The sequence below is a fragment of the Mustela nivalis genome (assembly GCF_964662115.1).
Source record: "Mustela nivalis genome assembly, contig: HAP1_SCAFFOLD_2873, whole genome shotgun sequence".
NCBI classification, from domain to species: Eukaryota; Metazoa; Chordata; class Mammalia; order Carnivora; family Mustelidae; genus Mustela; species Mustela nivalis.
Genome location: NW_028133792.1, coordinates 15,023 through 39,710, shown reverse-complemented (window position 1 = coordinate 39,710; position 24,688 = coordinate 15,023). Strand labels below are relative to the sequence as shown.

General features: G+C 52.3%; 1 protein-coding gene across 4 annotated transcripts; it reads right to left on the bottom strand.

The window, feature by feature from the left end:
• Positions 1–2,324: 2,324 nt before the first annotated feature.
• Positions 2,325–22,536, bottom strand: CYP11A1 (cytochrome P450 family 11 subfamily A member 1). 4 transcript variants are annotated; one of them, XM_082751316.1, is made up of 9 exons: positions 22,329–22,536; positions 10,708–10,863; positions 8,980–9,179; positions 7,969–8,172; positions 7,149–7,306; positions 4,226–4,392; positions 3,881–3,959; positions 3,191–3,388; positions 2,325–2,717 (listed from the first exon to the last, which is right to left on the bottom strand). In XM_082751316.1, the coding sequence occupies exons 3-9, from the start codon at positions 9,128–9,130 to the stop codon at positions 2,586–2,588; spliced, it is 1,089 nt and encodes a 362-aa protein (XP_082607442.1). In that variant the 5' UTR covers positions 9,131–9,179; positions 10,708–10,863; positions 22,329–22,536; the 3' UTR covers positions 2,325–2,585. The 4 variants fall into 4 exon arrangements, with proteins under 4 accessions (XP_082607442.1, XP_082607443.1, XP_082607440.1 ...); XM_082751317.1 differs by having other exon boundaries at positions 3,881–3,989; positions 22,329–22,348; XM_082751314.1 differs by lacking the exon at positions 22,329–22,536 and adding an exon at positions 13,750–14,105 and having other exon boundaries at positions 3,881–3,989.
• Between the last annotated feature and the right edge of the window lie 2,152 nt (positions 22,537–24,688).

Here is a 24,688-nt window from a genome sequence, read left to right as displayed (position 1 = left end):
CTGCCTGGTCTCCATACCCCACTTGCCCAAGGGGAATAGAAAGCTCCCCCCACCCGAGACTACCCACTTCCCAAGGGTGGGGGTGAGTCAAAAGGACATGGCCGTGGATGAAGGGCTGCCCCCACAGGCCTTTCTGGAAGGCTCTGGTGCTGGCTATGCTTTAGCACTGGGTTTGCTCCCAGGCAGAATCGCTGTGGCCCCACCACACTCCAGGGCCCCAGAGGCTGTCCCGTGAGCACAACTTCTCAGTCCCCATGGTGCTGCCCACCTGCCGGGGATGGGGGGATGGCCCCGGGAGGAAGTGCTGCTGGCTTCTTCTGCACAAATAACTCTGTTCACAGATGCCCTTCCCCCCAAGACCCCAGCCCCATCTCAGCCCCAGACCCCCGAGCCTCCCAGAGCAACCCGATGGCTCCGGTTCCTGAGCCCACAGGGTTCTGCTCCTTCCCAGACCCCAGGAAAGGCCTGACGAGGATAGGGAGGGGGGCGTCAGGGAACACAGGGCTGCCTTTGCAAACTCTCCGGCTGAGACCTAGGGAGTCTTGGAGAAACTGGGTGGGCCTGCTGCAGTTAAACAGGTTTGGAACCCATAGTGAAGCATGACCCAGTGTGTTTGGATCCTGTAAGGCCTGGCTTGCCAGGCAAGGTGAACTCTGACGGGTCCCCTCACTGGGGGCAGGAACGTACCGGCTCCCTTTGCTTTGCATACCACAGAACTCCTTGGCCCATGACAAGGACCACAGGCGACCCTCGAAGCTGGATCCCTGATGCCCAGCTTGGAGACTAAGCTCAACAAGCCCTCAAACTCCGAGAAGACCTGAGTCTTAGCAGACCTGAGTAGTTGGAGCAGGGCCCCTCTCTGTGTGCTGGGGAGTCTCATTCCAACCCCCAGAGGACTGGATTAAATGCCATAGGTCAGTGAACAGTCACCTCTTTCTGGAGTAGGGCAGCTGAGGGGGCTACCTTGCTCCTGCCAGACCCCACTCTGAACCCGGGCCCTCCACCACAGCCCTATAGCTCCTGCCTATCCCAGAAACGACCATTTTAGGAGAGCCAACAGATTAATCTGTTTCTTGGGAATGGAAAGACTTAAAGCCTTCTGTGGCAATCAATTACATATTAGTGTGAAATACCCCCATTAACTGGGCTAGGCTAAGCTAGCAATGTTATGTCCAAATACAGCCAGGGACAGGAAGGCAGATGGGGCCTCGGGAAGGAGCCCTCCACTAAGAGTCAAGAAGCCTGAATTCGCATGCTGTGTGACCTTGAGTGACCCAAGCAACTTCTCTGGGCTTCCATTTTCCCATCTATCTCATACAGAGCTTGCCTTCTTTGATGCTAAGGCCCTTTCCCTCCTCTAACATTTCTGAGTCAAAGACAACTCAGGCCCAGAGAAGAGAAAGGAAGCAGGAAGCAAAGAGAAAGCCAGTAAGAAAGGACTGCATGGTAGGGAAAAGAAGAAAGGCTCCAAGAGTGGACTCAGAGCCTGCAGATGCTCATAGAAGAGACCAAGGCCACAGGGCCACTGTCCTGAGCAAGGTTAACTTCCCCCATCTGCCTGCAGGACTTAGACCTGGCTAGCGGAAGGCCAGGAGGGATCAGGCACTGGGTGAGGTCAGGAAGTTTCGAAACTCAGACAGGGTTAAGAGGACCGAAATTGGGACCAGTGCCCGACAGTCCAAATAACGAACCAGACTTAGCCACAGTCTTCTCGCCTACTGCCCAGAGCTTGGATAAGTGGGCATGTCTCCTTAGAACAGGAAGCTGAGGCCTTGAGAAGCCCAGAGAAAGGTCAGGTGGGGCAAAGAAAGCATGCTGGCCTCTTATTCTCTAGGTCAGCCGCCTCACACCAGACCCTCACTCACTCACTCAGCCTTAGCCTCCCCCAGAACTCTAGCTGGGCCTTGGCAGGAAGTCTCAGAACCCCACAGGGAACTCCCACCCAAGGTCCAGCCAATCAGAGCCTCACTCTTGCTAGGCGACCCTGCCTAGAAGCCAGGTCGGCCCACACCTCTCAGGCCACCCTATGCCTTCAACAGAAACAAGGTCCTTTATCCCTCTGCCTATGGCTCTGGTAGCCCCCGCACGGTGGCAACAGCCCACCGCCGGCCTGCCCTGCCTCACCTCTACCCCAGGCAACATGGAGATCAACCCTACTGGCTCCTGAGCTGCTGTAGGGGGCAGGAGTCCCAGCAGAGAGGGCTTCAAGCGCAGCTGCCTCGGGCTTTCCTCATTCGTTCTCAGACCCCACTGTTGACGCAGGCCAGGGAGAATCCCCACTGGAGTGATGGAAACCCAGGGGTTCAGATAGAAATGAAAACACATCACGTAGTTCAGCCGTTTATTGCCTTCCTGGGGCAGGTGAAGAGGGGGAAGAGGCGGCAGGAAAGAGGGGTGTCCTGGCTGAGCTGGGGCAGCTGACCCCTGAGTACGGACTCTCTCTTCTCAGAGCTGGTCCAAAAGGAGCAGGGGAGGGGGACTGAGGACAGACGAGCTGACACCACCTAGGGTGCCACCCCCTCAGGCCTCCCTCCAGCACCTCTGCTGGCTTGGTGGGTGGCAGAGGCGGAGTCCACCCTCTCTAATCACACCGGGGGTGGATCCTGGCTGAAGGGCCTGAAGGTGAAGAAAATGGGCTGGTCGGGCATCAGGATGAGGTTGAACGTGGTGCCCACATCACAGAGATGTTGCATTTCAACTCGGAAGTTCTCCAGAATCTGAGAAAGAGGTGGTGGGCTTAGGGGAGAGATGCGAAGGGGCTCTCTCCCCTCTGGGGCCAGGCTCATTCACCTGTAGGTGTTGCCTGTCGAGTGGGACTTGAGGAGCTCTGAGGGGTCAACACGGCTCCTGCTTACCTGGCCCAGTGCGTGAAATACACCCCGGGTGCTTCGTCCCCTTGAGTTGCCTTAGCTTTGACAAAACCTCGTCCCACCACACACCCACACTGTCACCACTTGGAGGGAATAGATGGCCAGGGGACACCCCTGGGTAATAAGCAGATTAGCCCAAAAGAGGAGGCAATAGTAGATTAGCCCAAAATTGTGGGGGAGGAGGAGGGTTAAGTCAGGGACACTGATGTCCCCAGCCCTGTGCTCCCTGGGCTCCGGGCAGAAGTGGGAGTAGGAGGGTCAGTGCCTTCCTTCAGGCCACAGTCAGCCCAGGCTGCCCCGATGTCCCCGACTGGACTCACGTGGATGAGGAAGAGGGTCATCTCGAGCTCAGCGATCCGCCGGCCCACGCACTGTCGCACACCCCAGCCAAAGCCCAGGTTCCGGAAGTGGATGAGGTTCTTGTCTTTACCCAGCCATCGAGTTGGGTCAAACTTGCTCGGATTGAAGAAGAAAGTGGGGTCCTGGCCCATGGCATAGGTGGACACCTGCACCAACGTCTGGGGACAAGATGGGCAGAGGACTGGGTGTACAGGCCTCACAGCCTGGAGCCTAACTCAGCTTCTGCTCCCACCCCGACCCAGGCTGTCCAGCGTCCCGGCACAAGACGCTGCCTGCTGTGTGACCTTGAAAAAGGCCCCAGCCCTCCCTGAGCCTCACCCATCCAGTGGGCCTGACCGGAAGACTCAAGGCCAGGGAGGGCCCCAGGGATTGTCCTGTCCTTTGCTGAGCCCCAGAGGGCTCCCAAGACCCAGACAGCCCATGGGGTAACCTGGGCGTGGGCAACCTTCCAGAGATGGTCACCCACTATGCCCAGTACCCCTGCCCTTGGTTCACACTTTGGACTGCTGCTGCCAAGGACACCAGCCGCCAGCTCCAGGAAGAAAGAGGGGACAGAAACCCCAATCACCACCATCTGTGTGCGACTGCAGTCCACCCCCAGCCTCCTCTGTCTGACTGGCAGGGCCGGCAGCCCACCTGGCTGCCCTTACCTTGGCAGGAATCATGTAATTCCGAAGAACCAAATCATTTTCAAGATACCGCTGCAGGGTCACGGAGATGGGGTGGATCCTGCCAGAAGAAACATTCAGGGCTGATGCCCTGAAGCCCGGACACCCCGCATGGCGGACACCCCGCATGGCATCTCAGCCCCAGCCACCGCACCCCGGGGGGGATTCTGGAGACAGGATCCCTACCCTTATTTCCTCCCTCCCCCATTCCCAGCTGTCTCCCCCCCCACCCGCCCGACCTCTTGCTGCCTGCCACCAATCCCCTCCCTTGTGCTCTGCCCAGGGATCTGGGGAATGAGGAGGGCAGGCAGGGAGGGGCGAGCTTACCTCAGTGTCTCCTTGATGCTAGCTTTGAGGAGTGGGACCAGCTGCAGCATCGCGCTCACATCTCCCTGGGCCTGGCGCCGGGCGGCCAGGACCTCCTCCCGCAGCATCTCCTGCACCCTCAAACTGCGTGCCATCTCATAGAGGTGCCACTGCAGAGTCATGGATGTCTGGTGGGGGGGCGGGGGTGGGGGTGGGGGGTGGGAGAGAAGGGGGACTTGTCACTCTTGGAACATTTAAACCTATGCTCAACTTTCATTTCCAAGCATCTCTGCCCACCCTCCTCCTCCTCGTATCCAGAGACCACCATCCACAAAAGCAAAACAAAATTCTAAAGGAGAAGGTTGAAAAAAGCCTTTCTCACTCCCCAGAGCAGAAATATCTGGGCAGCGCTTGTCCCTGTCCTCGTCACCAGAGCCCACCTGTTTCCCCAGCCAGTGGAGTCAGCCATACAGCCAATGTCTTCTTCCAGAGGACCCCGGAGGGCTTTGGAAGCTAAATCCTACTTCTGTAAGGGTTGTCATCCCAAATGATGGCCATTCCACCCCTCTCCCACTAGACCTTCCCCTAAACCTTGGCCTTTGGCTATGGGAGCATAAAATAAAGTGAGGCCCAAAGATACTGAAAGCAGAAGTGCCCGACCTTTCTCCCATCGGTGTTGCGGTTAGCATGGGCTTATCCCAAGACGAATCAGCTCAGCTGGGCATTAGGCAGAGGCAGTGACCATTAGCCCTACGCTGGAGGTATGAGGGTCACCGGTCAAGCTCCACAGCTGCAGACTCTTCAGTGGTAGGACCTTAGGTGGAAGCCGTCCTCCCTCTTACGGCCAGGACATGTCATTACTAGGGATCTTATTTTTGTCCAAGAGGATTGGACACTCTCCTCCTTCCCTCTAGCAGGCGCACTCGGGGAAAAAATGCCAGGTAGTCACCTCTCGGCTTAAAACCCTTACATGGCCCCAGAAGCAAGTGCCTGACCCACAGGAACCCCCAACACCTGCCCACCACTCCCAGCCCCACTGCTCCCCTCTCTCTGACATGCCCCTCCCGCTCTAGCCGCACAGAGCTACACGCAGCTCCCAAAGCCCAGAAGTCTTCCTCCTGCCATTTCCTCTTTCTAGAATTCCCCTCCCCAAACCAGGAAGCAAGGATGTACTACTCTGTCTTTAAGACTTGGAGCAAACGTGTGTATTTGTCTCATTATCTCCAGGTCTGACACACGAGTGGCTACTCAGGGAGATACTTGTTTAATAAAGTAGTAAAAAGTTCCTGGCTATGTAACCTTGACTAAGTGACTTGAGCTTTCTGTGCCTCAGTTTCCTCATCTAACACTGAGGGGTAATAGTAACACATCTACCAGTGCCATCTGGGAATACTCAATGAGTTAATATGTATGAAAAACTTAGACCCCTGCCTGCCATATAGGACAGGCTTCATAAATGCTACCCAAGGACTCCTGCTTTGGTGCAGGCGAGCAGTTTGGAAGAGGTCTTCTACATTACTGACCATGTTTAATATACACTCAAAGGCTCATCTGCAGCCTGTCCCATAGACCCACAGTCCTGTGTTAGAGCACAACACAAAGATGACACCTGGACCAGAAAGTTACTACCACGGGGGATTTGACACCTGCTTCTCCCTGGTCCAGAAACTCTCCTGCTCCTCTCTCCTCCTTGGCACTTGCCCGGCTATTGGGCCGTACAGCATGGTGATGTAGTCCCTTGGGCGCGGGCTGCCTCCTTGTCACAGGATGGGTCATGTCCCCACCAAGCTCCTAAGTTGAAGTCCTAACCCCCATCCCCAGTACCTCACAATGGGACTGTATCAGGAGATAGGGCCCTTTGCAGAGCGAAGGTAAAATGAGGTCGGGGGGGGGGGCGTTGTCCCTAATTAATAGGACTGGGATGCTTCTAAGAAGAAGAGATTAGGCCACAGGCAGGCACACAGACCGTGTGAAGACACAGGGAGAAGACAGCTATCCACGAGCCACGGAGAGGCCCCAGAAGAAACCCGCCCCGCCACAGGGATCTGGGCTTCTAGCTCCAGAACTGCGAGAGAATAAAGTTCTGATTTTTAGGGCACCTGGGTGGCTCAGTGGGTTAAGCCTCCGCCTTCGGCTCAGGTCATGATCTCAGGGTCCTGGGATCAAGCCCCGCATCGGGCACTCTGCTTCCTCCTCTCTCTCTCTCTCTGCCTGCCTCTCTGCCTACTTGTGATCTCGCTCTATCAAATAAATAAAATCTTTAAAGTTGTTTTTTAATTCTGTTATGGCAGCGCCAGCACTGATAGCCCCTTCCTCTCTGAGCCATATGGGACCTTTGAGGTCTCTCATATTCATCTTTATAGTCTCAGTGCCCGAATCCCAACTAATAACTAATAAACACTAAATAGTTAACCCTCACTCTCACAGCAGATGGTATTGGGAGAAGGGAGGGACACAAGGCCAGACATTTTGTCATTCCAGAAGTTTCTGGGGTATCGTCCTGCCTGTGGAAAGGACCCAAGGAAGGCACCACAGAGAATGCCCTCAGGCACTGGGGGTGCCAAGGGGGACTGAGGTCTGGAGTGGGGAGGATGGGAGACAACGAGAGCCCAGGGCAAATTCCACTGGCTCCCAGCTCTTCAGAGGGCCTGCCTGCCTTCCTGAATCCAATGCTCTGTGTTCTCCACCTGTGATTGGAGGGCTTCTCCCTTCTCACTGTGTGACCCCATCCACCTAGATGCTCCCTTCTCACAAGCAAAGAGAAAATGGTGGATCAGCCTCAAGGCGAGCTCCATGGGTGTTGGATGTGACCCCAGCCTTCTAGGAGATCAATATTTAAGAAATGCAGCCAGGAAAGGGAGACCCACCCCAGGCGATGGAGTGGACTGGCAGGGAAGGGGCCCAGGGCCCAAGAAGGGACAGGATGTGCTGGGGGTCACCTCACCGTGTCCACACCCCCGGCCAACATCTCTGTGATATTGGCCTTGACGTCCTCAAAGAGCAGCTTGTTATTTTTTAGGAGGCGGTGGAGGATACCCGGGTAATTGTTGACGTCTCTCTTCTGCCTCAGGTCCCAGTAGAAGTTCTGGGTGTAGATCTCGGCTGTGCAGGATGGGAAAAGAAATGAGCTCTGTGCGGGTGGGAGGGAAAGTGGGAGGTGGTACCGAGGGCTGAGGGTTTGGGGACCCAGCTTTCCAGCGGCCCCTTTGCTGAGCACACACACTCTGTTAAAACCTTCGTCACCATCTAATACCTGATCCTAGCTCTCGGCGGTAAGTGATGCCATTCCCATTTTACAGATAAGGAAACAGAAGTCCAAAAGGGTAGTGACTTGCCCAAGGTCATGCATGGGGTGTCAGGGGCAGTGTGGATTTGACTCCAGGTCTGGCCTCAGCACCACACCCCAGTCGACCTATTTCACCCTGCCTTACAGATCTCTCCCACCAAAGTCCTAAGCTGTCACCAAGCACAGCTGTGTCTGAAGCACTGGTCCTTAACCCTCTGGGGATCCTGGGCTCCTCTCGAAGAAAAGAGTAATGGTTCTGATCCTCTTTCTCCAGAAAAATCAAACCATCTCCAATAGCCAGGCTTTAGCCCTCCATGGCCAGGGTTCCGGAACCTCCCCGCCTCCCGTGTCTACCCACCAAAGGACAGGGGCTTCTTACCTCTCTCTCTCCCCAGCCCCAGGCCTGGGCTTCCCACCCTCCAAGGTGGACAGGGCTCTCCTGACTCCCAGACCTGGCTACCCAAGATGCAGTCTTCACCTTTATTGAAAATCACATCCCAGGCAGCCACATGGTCTCTCCAGGTCTTGGTCTTGAATAGACGGAACAGTTCCGGGGGGAAGGTGAGCATGGGCACGCTGGTATGGAACATCTGGTAGACAGCATCGATGAACCGCTGGGCCTCAGGGTCCACTCTCTCCTCCAGCATCCCCAGACGCTCCCCAAACATGACATTGGTGATGGCTGTAGAGGGGAGCAGAAGGGCCCCTTCTGAGGGCTGCAGCTCCCAGGAACCTCACCACCACCCCCGCCAACACACAGGATTTCCCGTGCCCAACCTCAGACTCTTTCATCAAGAAACTGAAGCCTGAGTCCCCAAAGGCTGAAATTGCAAGGCTGGCGACCACTCAGGTCCTTGAGAGGGGCACATGGAAGACGTGTGGTGGGAAGCCGTCTCCAGCAGAGCTGGGAAAGGGCACGGGAGGGGCTGAAATGGCTCCCCCCCCTCCCCCAGCACCCTGAGCACCCTCTGGGCCTTCCTCCTAGGAAGAGACACATATTTCTCATCCATAATTGACCGAATTGGCTATTTCCTGAAACAGGTCAGACAGGAGACTCAGGAACACAGCCCTGGTAATAAGCCATTCACAGCCCAGAAGACACCTAGCGCCTACTGGGTCAGGAATTTGAATGTTGATTTCGTATCAAACTCTGGACATCCCAAATCTGCAGTGACCCCATGATCCCCATCAAGCCATGAGGCCTTCACCCACACTGTTCCCTCTGCCCATACTGTCTGACCTCCTTACCCTATCTGTAAAACTCCTACACATCCTCAAGTACCCAATTCAGATTAACCACCCAACCCTCTCTTCCCCTTCCAGACCCCGAAGGTCAATGTCCCAGGAGAGAGAGAGGTAGAAGATGGATCCAGCAGCTCATCCCAGAAGCCAATGCCAATACTTTTTCAGGATCCATGCTGGGTCTTCAGGTAGGAGGATGGGTTCTCCCACCCACAGGACCACTGTCAGGTAGACAAAAGCCCCTTACACTCAAAGGCGAAGCGAAACAGATCGTCACTGATGTCCCCTGAGAACTTTCCGGAGCCCTGCTGCTTGATGCGCCGGTGTAGGACTTTGACAAAGTCCTGAGACACTGGATCCAGCAGTGGAATGAAGTTCTTTATGGCCTCTGGGGCCATCACCTCCTGGTTCAGGACCAGCCGGTCTTTCTTCCAAGCTCCTGACTTCCTGAGAAAACACAGGCCCTCAGGCCCTGACTGTCACAGACCCCACGCCTGGCAAACACTCAGAGCCCGCACTCACTTCTACCCACAATGCCCTGGGCCTCCCATCTCCCAGCTGTTGCCTGGCCTGGGGGAGGGGATAGGGAGAAAGAGGGCGAAGGAGAACAAATCCCCCATCCCTCCTCCACTCCCTCTGCTGCTGCTGTGGCCAGGAGGTCCTATTCTTAGCACCTCTAAGTAACTTGCAAATCCTCCACTGTTTGCCTCCCAGCAGGCTTGCCTTCCCTTCCTCTGGGCTGAGGCTCAGCTCCTACCATTCCAGCGCCCCTCTAGGTCACTGTCTCACCTGCCATTGCAGAGACACAACTGACCCATCTCTCCTTCTACGCCCCCACAACGTGTCCCATTACTGACACTGGTGGGGGACCTCAGGTGCCCTGAAGTGGGTTAGTGAGAGACTTCAGCTTAAACGGCCCACACTCGAAAATAGATCTGTGCAAAGCCCTCTTTGTAGTTTTAGGGCTTTGCTTGTTTGTAAGGATGTTTTTACAAACCCACCAGGCAACACGGAAACTAGAACTTAACAGTAGCTTAGATGTGCCACCTGTAGCGACAGTACCTTAGAGGACCTGAGGCTCCTCCCACCTGCTGTCTCCCTGGCCCAGGGGACCGCCAGCCTGACTCCCTTGCTTGCTTTTGAATATGATTTTATCCGTCTTAAATAGTATACTTGTTTTCAGCTTCTTAAAAAGGCTGTCGTGATTTGCTTTTTCCACTGATTTTATATTTTTAAGTATCATCTGGATCGCTGCTGGTCACTGAGTCCATTCACTGTGACTGGTGTGGGCCCCTGCACTCATTCATGCTCACTCCCGTTGGGCGTTTAGCTGGCTTCCTGGGCTTGGCTGTCGGAACAGCACTGCCGCAAACATTCTAGCTCTCGTTCCGGTTCCGTTCCCGGTTCCGTTCCCGGGAGGTCTATCCCTGAGCAGAGACTGCTGTCTGGTGGGGAGGGGAATATCCAAGTGCCGGAGGGAGTGTCCAACCATTTTCTGAAACAACGGCACCAGCCTTCACCACCACTAGCAAGCTACAAGAGCTCTTGTCTCTCTGTATCCTCAGCAACACCTGACACGCACATTTTAAATTTTTTTGAGCAATTTGGGGGAATGTGGTATCGGTTACTCTTAAATACACGGACTTGTCTGTGTTTCTCATTGCCCCTGTAGACTCACGGTGACGGGGCCCTGCCCTACTTGTCACTGTACCCCGGAGCCTGGCACATCGTTGGTGCTCAATAAGATGGGACTTAATGAGTGAGCCAATCAGTGAGAACTTTTCTGGGGCTTTATTTACTCATTACAATCTTCAACCTGAGCATTTCCCTGAAGGCTGGAGGTGTAGTTCCCCGGCAGCTGTTTATGGAGACAGGAAGATGCCAGGAATTTGCCTAGAGGCCACAGCCAGAAAAGGCAAGGCAAGCGCCTCCCTGTCATCTCCCGCCAGCCCCCGGGAGATGGCCCAAGACTCACTTCAACAGGACTCCGAGAGGTCTCTGGTGATACTGGTGATAGGCTACCCAGGGCGGGATGCAAAATCGTTCTGGTGTGGGACCCTCACATTTAAAGAGGAGGGCCACATCTTCAGGGTCGATGATATAAACCGATTCCACGCTGCCCAGCTTCTCCCTGGAGGAACGGATGAGAAGAGCTATAGCAGATTCCAGGAAAGCCAAGCAGGCCCTGGGCAGGAATGGTATAAGTGACAGGACAAATGGTCCTGACAGTGGATCCTCGTTCCACAGCCTCCTTGCTGTGTGACCTGAGGCAAATCGCTCACCTTCTCTGAGCCCCACTATCCTTTTCTATAAAATAGGGATACGGGGTTGCTGAAGGACCAGATGATAAAGTCTGTGCATGGGACCCTGCAAGGGCATTCTGCAAGTTCCAGCATTTGCTCCTCATCCCAGTAGCTGTTGTCCTACCAGGCCATGTCCCCAGGACCAGCACCCCCTCCCCCTCCCCCCCTGCCCCCAAGGACCATCAAGTCCTCCCTTCCATGCTTCTCTTCCTATGTGTCCACACCCTCAGCACCCTCCCCCATCACACCCACTGCAGAGCTCAGAAACAGCGTGGTCACTCGCCCCTGGAGTGGTTCAGTGTAGACGGCTTGTTTGGCAGTCCACACACCGGGCCAGCCAATCCCTTCTAGGCTCTAGGATGGAAATGCTGGGAAAGGCCACCCTGCCTCTCCTTGGATTCCAATAAGCCAATTTGCCTCTCTTCAACAAAACCACAGTAAAGCCTCAGGCCTCGAGGACAGATATATGTCACAAAGCACTTTGTAGATGGTCTCTGTGGAAACGGCAGAAAAGTCCACTTCTCGTGTGCTTCTGCCTTTTGCGTAAGAAAGTTCATTCAAGATACACTATAAGGCAAAATGTAAAAACATACAGGTATAAGCCAAGTTCTCTCGCCTCCCCCTTCCTCAAAGGGAGGGAGGGAGGAAGGAGGAAGAAAGAGAGGGAAGAAGGGGAGAGGAGAGGGGAGGGGAGGGGAGGGGAGGGGAGGAGGGAGAAGGAGAGTGCTCTTTAACCACTGACCCATTAAGCCCCATCCTCCCTTCCCAAGTCTCCTGGGGCCTCGTCCATGGCCTCCCAGAAGATTGCCTCAGTGTTTTTCCAAGTGTCCTAACACCACCGTCTCCATCCCGCACCCCCCCAGCTCAGCAAAATCCTTGAACAGCTATTATTACTACCAAGTCCAACTCTGGGAATCTAGCCCAAGGCAGTGATCTGATGTGTGCGATGGATAAACAAGTTGTCAAATAGCAAAATATCCCAGAGCAGGCTAGATGTCCACTTTACAGGGCTGGCTTCAATCAGAGAGCTTATCCACAGTACGGACTACTGTGCTGCCTTTTTAAAATCATATTAAAGAGCAAAAAGAGGAAAGAAGTCATCTAGATGTCCTTGTGAGACCCCGCCAAACAGCATACCTCATATATTCACATTCTCTATGCTACATAAATATTATCAACATCGAGATTCCATCTGACTGCAATTTCCATTTGCACTTGCCCATATTTTTTCTGAATTGTTTAATCACATGTATTCAGAAGTTTATAATTTCTGAGCCATGAACACTGATACCGAACTAGGAGTCAGACCGTTATGGTTCCGAAAATAGCCCTGGCTTTGCCCTGATGAGCTGTGTGACCTTGGCAAGACCCCTCTCCTTCCCGGCCTCAGTTTCTCCATCTGTAAAATGTGAATAGTGAACATCAAATTCAAGGACGTGACAAGAGGCTCAGACGATAGTGACTCAGAAAACAGAAAGGGGCTTGATCAAAGAAGCCTTGTTCCTACCAGAGGGAGAGGAAGCAGGGGAAGAGGAGGAGGAAAGAAGGAAGAGGAAGAAAGAAGAAGAAAGGAGGGATAACAGACCATCTCCTGGAAGTGAGAAGCCACCTTCTTCCAAACCTGGCACTCAGCCCGGGAGCTCCCTGCCTCCAACCAGCTGTAGGAAAGACACTTCAGATTTCTAAAGGGCTTGTGTGTGGTGGGGGGGGGGGGGGAGAATGACCAGCTGGACCCTTAGAAAACATGCCTGCCCTCCCACCCCAAGCCCACCAACAAGCCAGCCAACATAGCCCATCAGTGCCCTTTCCCCACCTTGACCCTTTCACTTAAAGGAAAACGCACTGCCCCTCCTGGTGTCCCCTCCCTGCCCCCAGCTGACACCTCCACCATCCCTTACCCCTTAAGTGTCCCCTCAGAACAGAACCCAGGTATGGCTTGAAGCTTAAGCACCTGAGACCTCCCGCCCTCAGACCCCCGCCCCATTCAGAGGCTAAATGACCTTTCTGTGTCCTTCCTCCTGGCAGAAACCAAGGCAGATGCTTGGAAAGTTGGAGCTCTAGCCAGGCTGAGTGGAGGGGACAAAATCAGCTGTTCCAGATCTGCCTGGGGCTGAGAAGGGAGGCCAGCATCTCAGCTGGACAGGGATCTAGCTGGGCGACAGGGGGAAGAATGCCCACCCCTCCGGGCCTCAGTTGCCTCTGACAGTGGGGGTGACAACTTTACCTCCCAAGGTGTCTTGAGGATAATGGCTGTAGGAAGGCAGTGAACTGAGCCTCCCCCACCTCCCCCCAGGTAAGCTTCAGAGGGTGTAGGACCTGAGCAGCAGTGAGGCCTCGGGGCTGGGAACAGAACTCACTCTCTGGGAAGCCTTTTTCCTTCTGCCACCGTCCTTGGGCATGAGAGAAATCAAGTCAGCGGTAGATAAGAGCAGGGGCACCTGGGTGGCACAGTCAGCTAAGTGTCTGACTCTTGATTTTGGCTCAGGTCGTGATCTCAGGGTCGTGAGATCGAGCCCCGTGTCGTGCTCCATGCTGGGCAGGGAGCCTGCTTAGAATTCTCCAACTCTGCCCCTACCCACCCTCTTTAAAAAAAAAAAAAAAAAAAGTAGACAAGAGGCTGGAATGGAGGGCCAAACCTTTGGGGAAGGGGAGTCCAGCAAGGCTTCCCAGGCCCCTCCAACTCCCTATCCCACCAGCCCCACTGCCAGGCTTACCTATAAATGGGGCCATACTTCTGGAAGTTCTGGACCTGATGGTAGTGGATTTTCTGTGAGCCCATCTCCCTCCAGAAATTGTACAGATTTAGCCAGCCATTGTTTCCAGGGGTGGGGATCTCATTGAAGGGGCGAGGAATCTGAGTGGAGATACTGGCCCCCTCCCCAGTGGGCATCCTGGGATGCCCCGGACCCTCCCGCATGGTGCACAGGACCGGCGGGCAGCCTTTGACCAGGACTGAGCGAAGAGGAAGCCCCTTGGCCAGCATGCCGTCCCCCACAGCGGCTGCAACACTTGCTTGCACCACAGCAGGACTGCTGGGGTGACTCAGGCCCCGGGGCCCCAAGGTCCAGCTTATAAGCACCAGCTCAAGGCTAAGTGAGCTGACAAAGCCTCCCTCCTTCTCCTATTGGCTCCAGCCCACACACAGCCCCTCCCAGACTTGGTGTGCCAAGGCTCCGACTGGGATTTCTGCCACCAGAGAGACTTCCCAAAGCACAAGGAGACACCCCCCTAATCTGTGTCCTTACTGTCAGCCCCAGCAGGCCCCTGAAGTGGTCAGTTTTGGGGTCTGTTATCAAAGGAGCGAGACTGATACAAATTGAAAGTAAGGCAAAACTTTATTTTTATGCCAGGCATCAGAAGTCAGACTGACCAGCCAGGGCCACCTCCGAAGAGGGTGACCCCGTCCCGATCTCACAGGCTGGTTTTATAGGGCATAACCGCAGACCGCAAGTTACGTGGCTTCTATTGTATTCCAGGAGGCATTTACACCCAGAACAATACCAGGAACTACTGGGGCGTTTATTCCCCGAATGAAGTCTTTAGATATAAACAACAATATGGCTACCCAGGTAATATGGAGTCGCTCTGGCTAAGCAGGCCCTAATAGTTAAACAGGTTTTAACATTAAATCGGCCCTAACAGTCAGGTTTGTGCCTTTCCTCTGCTGGGGCCTCCTGCTTCCGCCTACAGTGGGGACCCAGCTGCTGGCAGACATCCCTGAGGTTGGGCAGACAACCTGGGGTTAGGGGTGCTTATGAGGGACCCAGAAGGAGGTGAGAGCCACCATGCAGCTCTCGGGCAGCCCTTTCTTATAAAAGATGATAGATACATAGATATGTAGATATAGAGACTGATTATTATAAACTATTTTTAAACAGTTCCCCTATTTTTTAAAAATTTAAATTCAATTAACATGTAATGTATTATTGGTTTCAGAGGTCTAGTGATTCATCAGTCTTGCATAACACCTAGTGCTCATTATATCACGTGTCCTCCTTAATGTCCACACCCGGTTACCCCCACCCCCCCCTTAATGTCCACATCCAGTTATACAGCAACCCTCAGTTTGAGAGTTTCAGAGTTTCTTAAGGTTTGTCTCCTGCTCTGGTTTCCTCTTGTTTTATTTTTTCCTCTCTTCTCCTATGATCCTGTTTTGGTTCTAAATTCCACACATCATTTAGATCATATGATAATTGTCTTTCTCTGATTGACTTATTTCACTTAGCATAATACCCTCTAATTTCATCCACATCATTGTAAATGGTAAGATTTCACTTTTTGATGGCTGAGTAATATTCCATTGTATATATATTATTCATTCACCTGTCGGTGGACATCTGGGCTCTTCCCATAGTTTGGCTATTGTGGACATTGCTGCTATGAACATTGGGGTGCACCTGTCCCTTCAGATCACTACATTTGTTTCTTTGGGGTAAATACTCAACAGTGCAATTGCTAGGGCATAGGGTCAGTTCTCCAATTTTTAAAGTTCTACTTTTTCTGCTTGGAAAAAAAAAACAAAAACACAAAGCCTGTATTTTCTGAAAATGTTATAAGTGGCAAGTATTGTTATCATTATTGATGAGGGAGCAGGAGGCTGGCTGAGGACAAAGCAAAAGCTGGCGCCTTGCACCCCCCCCCTTTTCATCCGCTCCCCTCCATATGTGTAGCATTCCTCAGGCACCCCTGACTGCCATAAAATGATAAATAGTTAACTTGCTGAGATCACAATCCTGCAAGACAGGAGTCTCCCTTGGTTTGCAAATGTCCTTGAGATTACAACAAAGAAGTTACCTTATCAATAGCCCAATTTCCAAAGACACATAGGTTCTGGGACTTCATCAATTATTTTTTAAAATACTACTATTAAGAAATAAACTAAATTACAGTCAAGGTTGCTCATTGTAGAACACTAAGGAAAAGGAACAAAAAAAATCAAAATCTCCCAAGCCTCTAACATTGAGTGAAAGAACCCAGCAGAAGGGCAGGTGCTGTGGGACTCCGCCCCCAGTGAAGTGGGAGAATGGGGAAATGAGCGTGTGGTGTTAGATGCCCTCTTGGGGTGCAGGGGCTCGTTAGGTGTCCGACTCTTGATTTCAGCTCAGGTCATGATCTCAGGGTCCTGGGCTGGAGGCCCGTGTTGAGCCCAGCGGGGAGTCTGCTCCGGTGCTTTCTCTTTGCCCCTCCCCCCAACACACGTGCGCTCTCTCTCAAATAAATAAATAAATCTTTTTTGTTTTTAAATCTCCTCCATGTCTTTAAAAAAAAAAAATGAAAGAAAATTATTGTTTCTCTTGTGCGGTAATGACCAGGGCAGGGCTGAGAGAACTTGCTGGAGTGCTGGAAAAGCTCTCTGTCTTGATCTGTGTATTTACATATGTAAAAATTCACCTGACCTATACATTTGTAATATTTGCATTTTTTGGAATATAAGTTACTGCAATAAAAATGTAAAAAAGCACAAACAAACAAAACAAACCCTTTCTAACAGACTCTTTCACCTATAAAAAAAACAATGGGCCTTTCCAAAGAGGACACAGCCTCACAAGGTAGGCATTAAACCCAGCCCAAGCTCAGGGGTCACTCCCTCTCCCTAAGGTAAGGGGGAAGGAGAAGAAGTCCCCTGGGAAAAGGGAAAGCAAATAGTCACTAGGAGCAGGGCACGCCCCCCCCAAGCCCTCCCCTGCCACCAACCTCCCCCCCCCGCCCCCCCCCCCCCCCGCAGCCTTGGTCCCCAGAGGCTGTATGGGTCACTGCCCCCTGGCTGGGAAGGGGCAGCAGTTCGCCCAGTGGGTCCCAGCAAGGGTGACAGCCACACCCAAACCTCTGTCCGCTGGCCTAGGCGGCAGCCAGTAGCCTCTCCCTATATATGGGGCCGATGAAAGTGGTCTCAGCTTCCGTCAAAACCTGCTGGACATCCAGGTGGGGCTGCCCAGACACAAATGCTCCCAGACTGGGTTTTTTGAAGACTCTGTCACTGAGGATTCTATACTCCGCCTCAAGGCAGAAACAGGAAACTTTTCCAGCCTCACTTGGGTCAGGAAAGCTGGCAGATAGCTGGGGCTCCCCCAATCAGAGCCCCCTCAGGAAATTTTGGTTGAGAAGGCAGTGGCAGGAAGAGGCGAGCACCATGGCACGTGTGGGGGCGGAGACTTCCTGGCGGTGGGGGCCAGCTGCAGCAGGGGACCCCGGTGGGGGAGGGGCACTGGCATGTGATTCAGGTGACGGTCCTGACCCCTTGGTATCCAAGCTTGATTATCCACCCTCCCGGAGATCTTGTCCACCACACAATGTCTCCTGATTCAAAGAACTCAGGGATTGGGATCCAAGCACGGTGGCGAGACACGTCCTCCTGGGGCCTGGACCCCTACAACTGGGTAACCTGGCTGCTCCCTCTGGCGGGACCTGTATGCATAATCCTCCTCCTAATCTCAGTTGCTCCCTGTCTTTTCCAGTACCTGCAGGGTCGCCTACAAGAACTTGTAGTATCTGTCAATCAACTCTGCCTCCAGCCCTACTCTCGCCTGCCCACTTCCAACTACCCCTATGACAACGCTTCCTGTCAGCAGGAAGTAGCCAGAATGGAGTCGACGCCCTTGACACCATTATATTAAGCAAAAGGTCGGAATGTTGGGCTGGCAGGAAGGGCTACTAAAGATGGCGAAAGTTCCCGCCACAAGACCTGAGCTGGGACAGGAGAACAAAGGCCCAAGCAGGAATCTGAGACCCCCGCCCCCGGGCTCCTGTGGACCAATGAGATCCCGATGAGCGGCGGGATAGCCAAATAAGGGAAACTTGCCAAAAGACCCCTGAGCTTTCCCCAAGACCCCTTAAAAGCCCCCTCCTCCCTGCCTTGGGCGCGACTTCCGCCACTCCGCTTTCCAGAGTCCCGGAACCTCGCCGGAGGGTGCCCACCTCCTCCCGGCTTTCCTGGCTCCCCTTCTCCTGAGCCCTGAAACTTCGCTGGGGAGCATTTTTAATAAATCTTGCCTTGCACCCACTGTGCCTGGTGTTGTGTTTATCTCGCCGGAAAAAACTTTACACTGATAAACCCTTCCCTGGGAAGTATTAGCTAGAGCGAATTCTGTTCTTGATGACATGATGCGACTCCGAATGATACAAGAGTAAACAATCACGTTGCTAAAAATCTGTCCCATGCCTGCATTTCAAACCTAAATTAACCAAGTCGAATCACTTTGAAAAATCCTGCTTTTAATTTACGCCCCCATATAGTCTTGAACTCATTAAGGGGACATTCTGGGAACAAAAGAGACAAAGTCTTATGACAAAGTCATGCTCCGTGGAAAGAGGGCAGCTGAGGTTTGTTACGAGGACCACCAACACTAGTGCACATGACTATGCCATCCTGAGATAAACACAAACCCTGGTTAAAAACATGTTCTTAGGGGCACCTGGGTGGCTCAGTGGGTTAAGCCGCTGCCTTCGGCTCAGGTCATGATCTCGTGTCCCGGGATTGAGTCCCGCATCGGGCTCTCTGCTTGGTAGGGAGCCTGCTTCCTCCTCTCTCTCTCTCTGCCTGCCTCTCTGCCTACTTGTGATCTCTGTCTGTCAAATAAATAAATAAAATCTTTAAAAAAAAAAAAAAAAAACATGTTCTTATATTTCCTTCCAATCCTTTCCAAGTGGATTCTTTTTTTTTTTTTAAGATTTTATTTATTTATTTGACAGAGACAGAGATCACGAGTAGGCAGAGAGACAGGCAGAGAGAGGAGGAAGCAGGCTCCACCTTGAGCAGAGAGCCCGATGTGGGGCTCCATCCCAGGACCCTGAGATTACGACCTGAGCCAAAGGCAGAGGCTTAACCCACTGAGCCACCCAGGTGCCCCTCAAGTGAATTATTTTCCGTTGTCTTCTTTCTTTCTCTGAGGGGTTGAAATTTTATCTTTATTTCAATGTATAGTTTACCCCCAATAATCTATAGAGTGGCTTAAAAACTCAATTAGCACCTGTGCAAGTCTGGGTTCAGCCAGAGAAGCAGAACTAGAGGGAGGGGCGTGAGGGATCGGCTTGTGCAACACCGAGCCGGCTGGGTGAGTTTGAAATCCATCAGCGCCTGTCAGAAGGGCAGGCTGGACGCTTGGCGCCAGTGGAAGCCACAGCCCACAGGTGCGATTTCTTCTCCTTCTGGGGACTCTCAGCTCTGCTCCTGAGGCCCTTGGACTGGTTGAAGCAGACTCACCAGATTGTCTTTATTCTATAATGATAATATTCTTTACTTCAAATCAACTGATTCTGGAGTCAAATCACCTCTACAAACTGCCTTCCCAGCAACACCCAGCTCAGTGTTTGAACAACGGAGGCCTGGAGCCTGGCAATGCCAATGTCTCCAAATGAACATCACATTACTACTAAGCTTATAAGGAAAAATCGCAATCCTCTACTCCAGCCCTCCCAACTCTTGATACCACTTCCCAGAGGGGAATGAAACTCTCTTGACATAATCAAACTCATCCGGTTCCCATCCCTCTCCGCTTCTTCTTGGAAGCCTCCCTCCTGGAGCCTGAAACACACTTGCTTTCCCCCATCCATGCTGCTCATCTCTGAGCCCCATTAGAGCTACCTTCCAGGGACCTCTCCCTCTGCCCTCTGCGCCTCCCCCCTTCCCCACCACACATGCTTTCTCTCTCAAAAAGAAGAAGAAAGGAGTGCATGAAAAGTAATATGTTAAGACCTTGCTTACCTAACAGTGTCTTTATTCTGCCCTCACAGATGGAGAGTTCAGCTGGAGATAGAATTCTAGGTTGGGAATAATTTTTTTTTTTTAAAGATTTTATTTATTTATTTGTCAGAGTGAGCACAGGCAGACAGAGTGGCAGGCAGAGGCAGAAGGAGAAGCAGGCTCCCGCTGAGCAAGGAGCCGGATGCGGGACTCGATCCCAGGATGCCGGGATCATGACCCGAGCCGAAGGCAGCGGCTTAAGCAACTGAGCCACCCAGGCGTCCCGGGAATAATTTTTTTTAAAGATGTATTTATTCATTTGAGGGACAGAGGGACAGAGGGGGAGAGCATCTCAAGCAGACTCCCCGCTGAATGTAGAGCCTGACTTGCGGCTCCATCTCACAACCCTGGGATCAAAGACCTGAGCTGAAACCAAGAGTCAGATGCTCAACTGACTGAGCCACCCAGGAGGCCCTAGGTTGGGAATAATTTTCGATTTAAAAAAAATAATAATATTTTAAAGCAGAGCTCCATGATCTTCCACTTTGTGGAACTTCCGTTGAGAAATCCAAAGGCTTTCTGATCACTGAACACTTCCTTGCATTTGTGCTCCCCACCTCTGCCCCCCTCCTCCCACCCTCCGGTCCCTCTTGGGACCTGCTCTGCCTTTTGGCTGACTCAAATTTCACAAAGCCAGCTTGCCTTATCAGTTCTTGGGCTGGGTGTTTGGTAAACCCTCTCATCCGGAAACTCGAGTCTTCACATTTCCGGACACTTTTTTTGTACAAAGTATGTCGTAGTTTCTCCCTCTTCTTCCTCTTCTCTCCATTTCTGGAACTCCTATTCTTCATCTAGGAACCTCCTGAGTCTATCTGGTGCTATTTTTTTTCTTTTTCTTTTTTTATCAACATATAATGTATTATTTGCCCCAGGGGTACAGGTCTGTGAATCGCCAGGTTTACACACTTCACAGCACTCACCATAGCACATACCCTCCCCAATGTCCATAACCCAACCACCCTCTCCATGCCCCCCTTCCCCCCGCCACCCTCAGTTTGTTTTGTGAGATTAAGAGTCTCTTATGGTTTGTCTCTCTCCCGATCCCATCTTGTTTTATTTCTGATTTTTTTTCTTTTTTTTTTAAGACTTTATTTATTTATTTGACAGAGATCACAAGTAGGCAGAGAGGCAGGCAGAGAGAGAGGAGGAAGTAGGCTCTCTGCCAAGCAGAGAGCCCAATGTGGGGCTCGATCCCAGGACTCTGGGATCATGACCCGAGCCGAAGGCAGAGGCTTTAACCCACTGAGCCACCCAGGCGCCCCTGATTTTTTTTTCTTAATCTCCCATATTACATTGTCTTCTCATCCCACCTAGTGAGAGATTCCCTACTTCCACTTCTAAACTCTCTATTGCAATTTTTATTTCCATGGTTTTTCTTTTTTAATGTCCTCTGGCCCCTTCCTATATCTGGATATAGACATAATATAGACATAATGCACTTCAAGCCTCTCTTAGATATTAATCATACAGTTGTTTGGTTGTTTGGGTTCTTTGGGTGTTTTTGTCTGTTTTCCTTTGCTCTCTCTGTTGTCCCTGTTTCTCTGAGTTCCTTTTTCTGTTTGTTTTGATTCCTGCCTTTCATTTTGGAAGTTTCCTCAGGTGGGGGCACCTGGGTGGCTCAGTCATTGGGCTTCTGCCTTCCGATCAGATCATGATCCCAGGGTCCTGGGATCGAGCCCTGCATCAGGCTCCCTGCTCATTGGGAAGCCTGCTTCTCCCACTCCCCCTGCTTGTGTTCCCTCTCTCACCATGTCTCTGTCAAATAAATAAATAAAATATTTTAAAAAAAAAAGAGAGAGAGAGAGAGACAAAGAGAGAGAGAGAGAGAAAAAAAAATACCTTTTTAAAAAAGAAGAAGAAGAGGCACCCGGGTGGCTCATTGGGTTAAAGCCTCTGCCTTCAGCTCTGGTCATGATACCAGGGTCCTGGGATTGAGCCCCACATCAAGCTTTCTGCTCAGCAGGGAGCCTGCTTCCTCCTCTCTCATTCTGCCTGCCTCTCTGCCTACTTGTGATCTGTCTGTCAAATAAATAAATAAAATCTTTAAAAGAAATTTAAGGGGCGCCTGGGTGGCTCAGTGGGTTAAGCCGCTGCCTTCGGCTCAGGTCATGATCTCAGGGTCCTGGGATCGAGTCCCGCATCGGGCTCTCTGCTCAGCGGGGAGCCTGCTTCCCTCTCTCTCTCTCTCTCTGCCTGCCTCTCCATCTACTTGTGATTTCTCTCTGTCAAATAAATAAATAAAATTAAAAAAATAATAAATAAAAAAAAAATAAAAGAAATTTAAAAAAATAAAAAAGAAGAAGAAGTTTCCTTAAGTGTCTACAGATTTGGGGCAGTCCACTAGACATCATGTCAAATTATAGAGTCAAAACCCAAGAGGCTGGCCAGCTTGGAGCGTGTTGGGGACTTGTCCAGCTATGGGAGCGGTGCAGGGTTTCCCCAGGGAGGACTCTGACAGATCTCCAAGGTCAGCAGCTACCTGACTTTCCACATCAGCTGCTCATCTTCCCTGAGGAACAGTTCTACATTTTCAGTATGGGACCCCTCACTTACCTTGCTGTGGCTGACAGAGCCTTGCAGAGCCTTCTTGGTTCAGTGAATCCAGAGAGCAGACCTCACCGCATTGACCCAGAAGCCCTCCAGGTGGTCTGTGCACACAGCCAAGGTCATGGTGTTCACACGATTTTGTGCCCTACTGTGTTTTCACCCAGATTGTCATAAGCATTTTCCTTATTATGAAATGTTCCAAACTGTCTCTTGGAAAAAAAAAACTCATCACATTCTCTGATTGTGCTTATCTGAGCCTTATTCTTTCACATTCAAAACTCTAAGGTTCAGAGGTACCTTGGGTGCTTAGGAAGGGCCAGACCATGCCGGGTAACAACCAAGGCGGGGTGGATGTATTGATATATTCCCACACCTGCAGCATTCCACATCTCTAGTCCAGGCACTAGGCTAGGGAATGCACAGAGGGGAGGGACGCGCGGGCCCTGGCCTCAGGGAGGGCGCAGTCCAGGGAAGCAGCATGAAATCAAAGGCACTAGAAGGTTTCCAGCCTCTGCAGAGAAGGATGAAGTGGGATTTGTGGGCTGGGGCTCAGTGATCTCTACGGGTGGGGAGCAGGAGAAGATGGGAATCCTTCGAAGACAAAGGAGGAACACTTCCAGAAGGCAGGCAAGGACCAGGGGAGGGCCAAGTTTCAAGATGGGAGCAGATAAGCTTATGAAAGCCTACAGAGGGAGAGGTCGTGGGGCTGGGTCAGCCAGCGTGGCCCTTCTCACTCCCACCAGCTTCCATGCCGTCTGGCCCTGCGCGCTGAACTGCTCTACCCCCCACAGCCGGCTGGTCTCTAGCCTGTGCCCTTCTCCCTGAAGCAGCTGTGGAAGGAGCAATTCCAAAGAGGAAATGAGACACTGAACAGGAGAAGTTAGATGGCAGCCTGGAAGGAACCTGGCCTCTTACTAGTTGGAGGTCCTGAGACACTGATGTGTCTTCTCTGAGAGTTCCCCTCTGCACCGTGAGTTACCCGAGACGTCCCTGGAAGTCAGAGGACACTGTCCTTGGAACCCTGTGCAGGGATCTTGGACTCCATGGATCATGGTTCTGGACATCCCCCGGGAGGAGTACAGGGAAGGGGGGAAGGAACCTGGACAGTACCCAGATGGGACAGACAGGTCGAATCAGGATGCCTTGTATTTCCCTCTTCCTGGGCAAAATCAGGGGGACCTGTGCAGAGAGAGGAGAAGCCAGGTAGGAGGCAGGGCTAGGAGAGCATGTGAACAGGCCCAGAACCTGGATGGAGGGGACTGAGGGAGTGGGGGCAAGGCCAGTGGGGACAGGAGGGTAATCAGCTCCACAGAAAGTTCTTTCTGGGTCACTATGCCTGGCAATGATGGGCAAAGCTGGGGATGAGGGGGGCGAGAAACAGGGAAAATGGACACTGTGTCTCCAGCTGGGGCCCCGCCCTCAGCACACTACACCCCAACAAGAGTGAAGAACTTGGCCCCCAGTGAGTAGGACATGCCTTGTCCAACGTTTGAAGCGCCATCAACAGCCAACCCGCTTCCCTTGCTCAGCCCAGCCTCCTGGCCCATGGCTCCAGAATGTCCCCCAACCCCCTTCAACACACAGCCACACACAGCCACAAGCAGCCAAAATGGGGAAAACCAGACTAGCCCCCAACAGAAGTAGAGAAGTGCGTTCCAGGCCACCTGCCTGCCAAGCATCTGGATTTGGGAACATTGAGAAGATCCTGGTTTTCCATTTCTGCCACTGGGCAAGCCCCATGACTTTCCATGTCCACATCCTCGAACAGAATGGACATTTCCTATGTCCAGGCAACCTTACATGCATTATTCCACTTAATCTTCACCCTTCCATGAGGCAGGTCCTAGTACTTTCCCTGTTTCAGAGATGAGGAAACCAAGGTGTAGACAGGATGGGTATTTGCCTGAAGTCACAGCAACAGAACAGGGATTAAAAGCCCAGGCAACCCACTGGGGCGCCTAGTTGGCTCACTCAGTGGAACATGCGACTCTTGACCTCAGGGCAGTAAGTTCAAGCCCCATGTTGGGTGTGGAGAGTACTTAAGGAGGAGGAGGAGGAGAAGAAGAAGTAGTTGCCCCCAGTGGTCCCTCTCCCAGGCCTGGGCTCTCAGTCCCTTTGCCATGCTGCTGAGAAGGCCTGAAGGCACCAAAGGAGGGCAAATAATGAACACTTTGCATTCTAGAAGCCTGTGACCAGCTCCCCTAAACTGAGTTAGCTCTCACAGGCTAAGAGATGTGGAAAGGCCCTTGGGTATCATTTCTTTGGGCTCCAATTATACAGATGAGAATACTGAGATCCAGAGAGGGGCAGAGACTTGCCCTGAGTCACTAGAGCAAAGCAGGAACAGAGGCAGGCCTGAAGCCAGG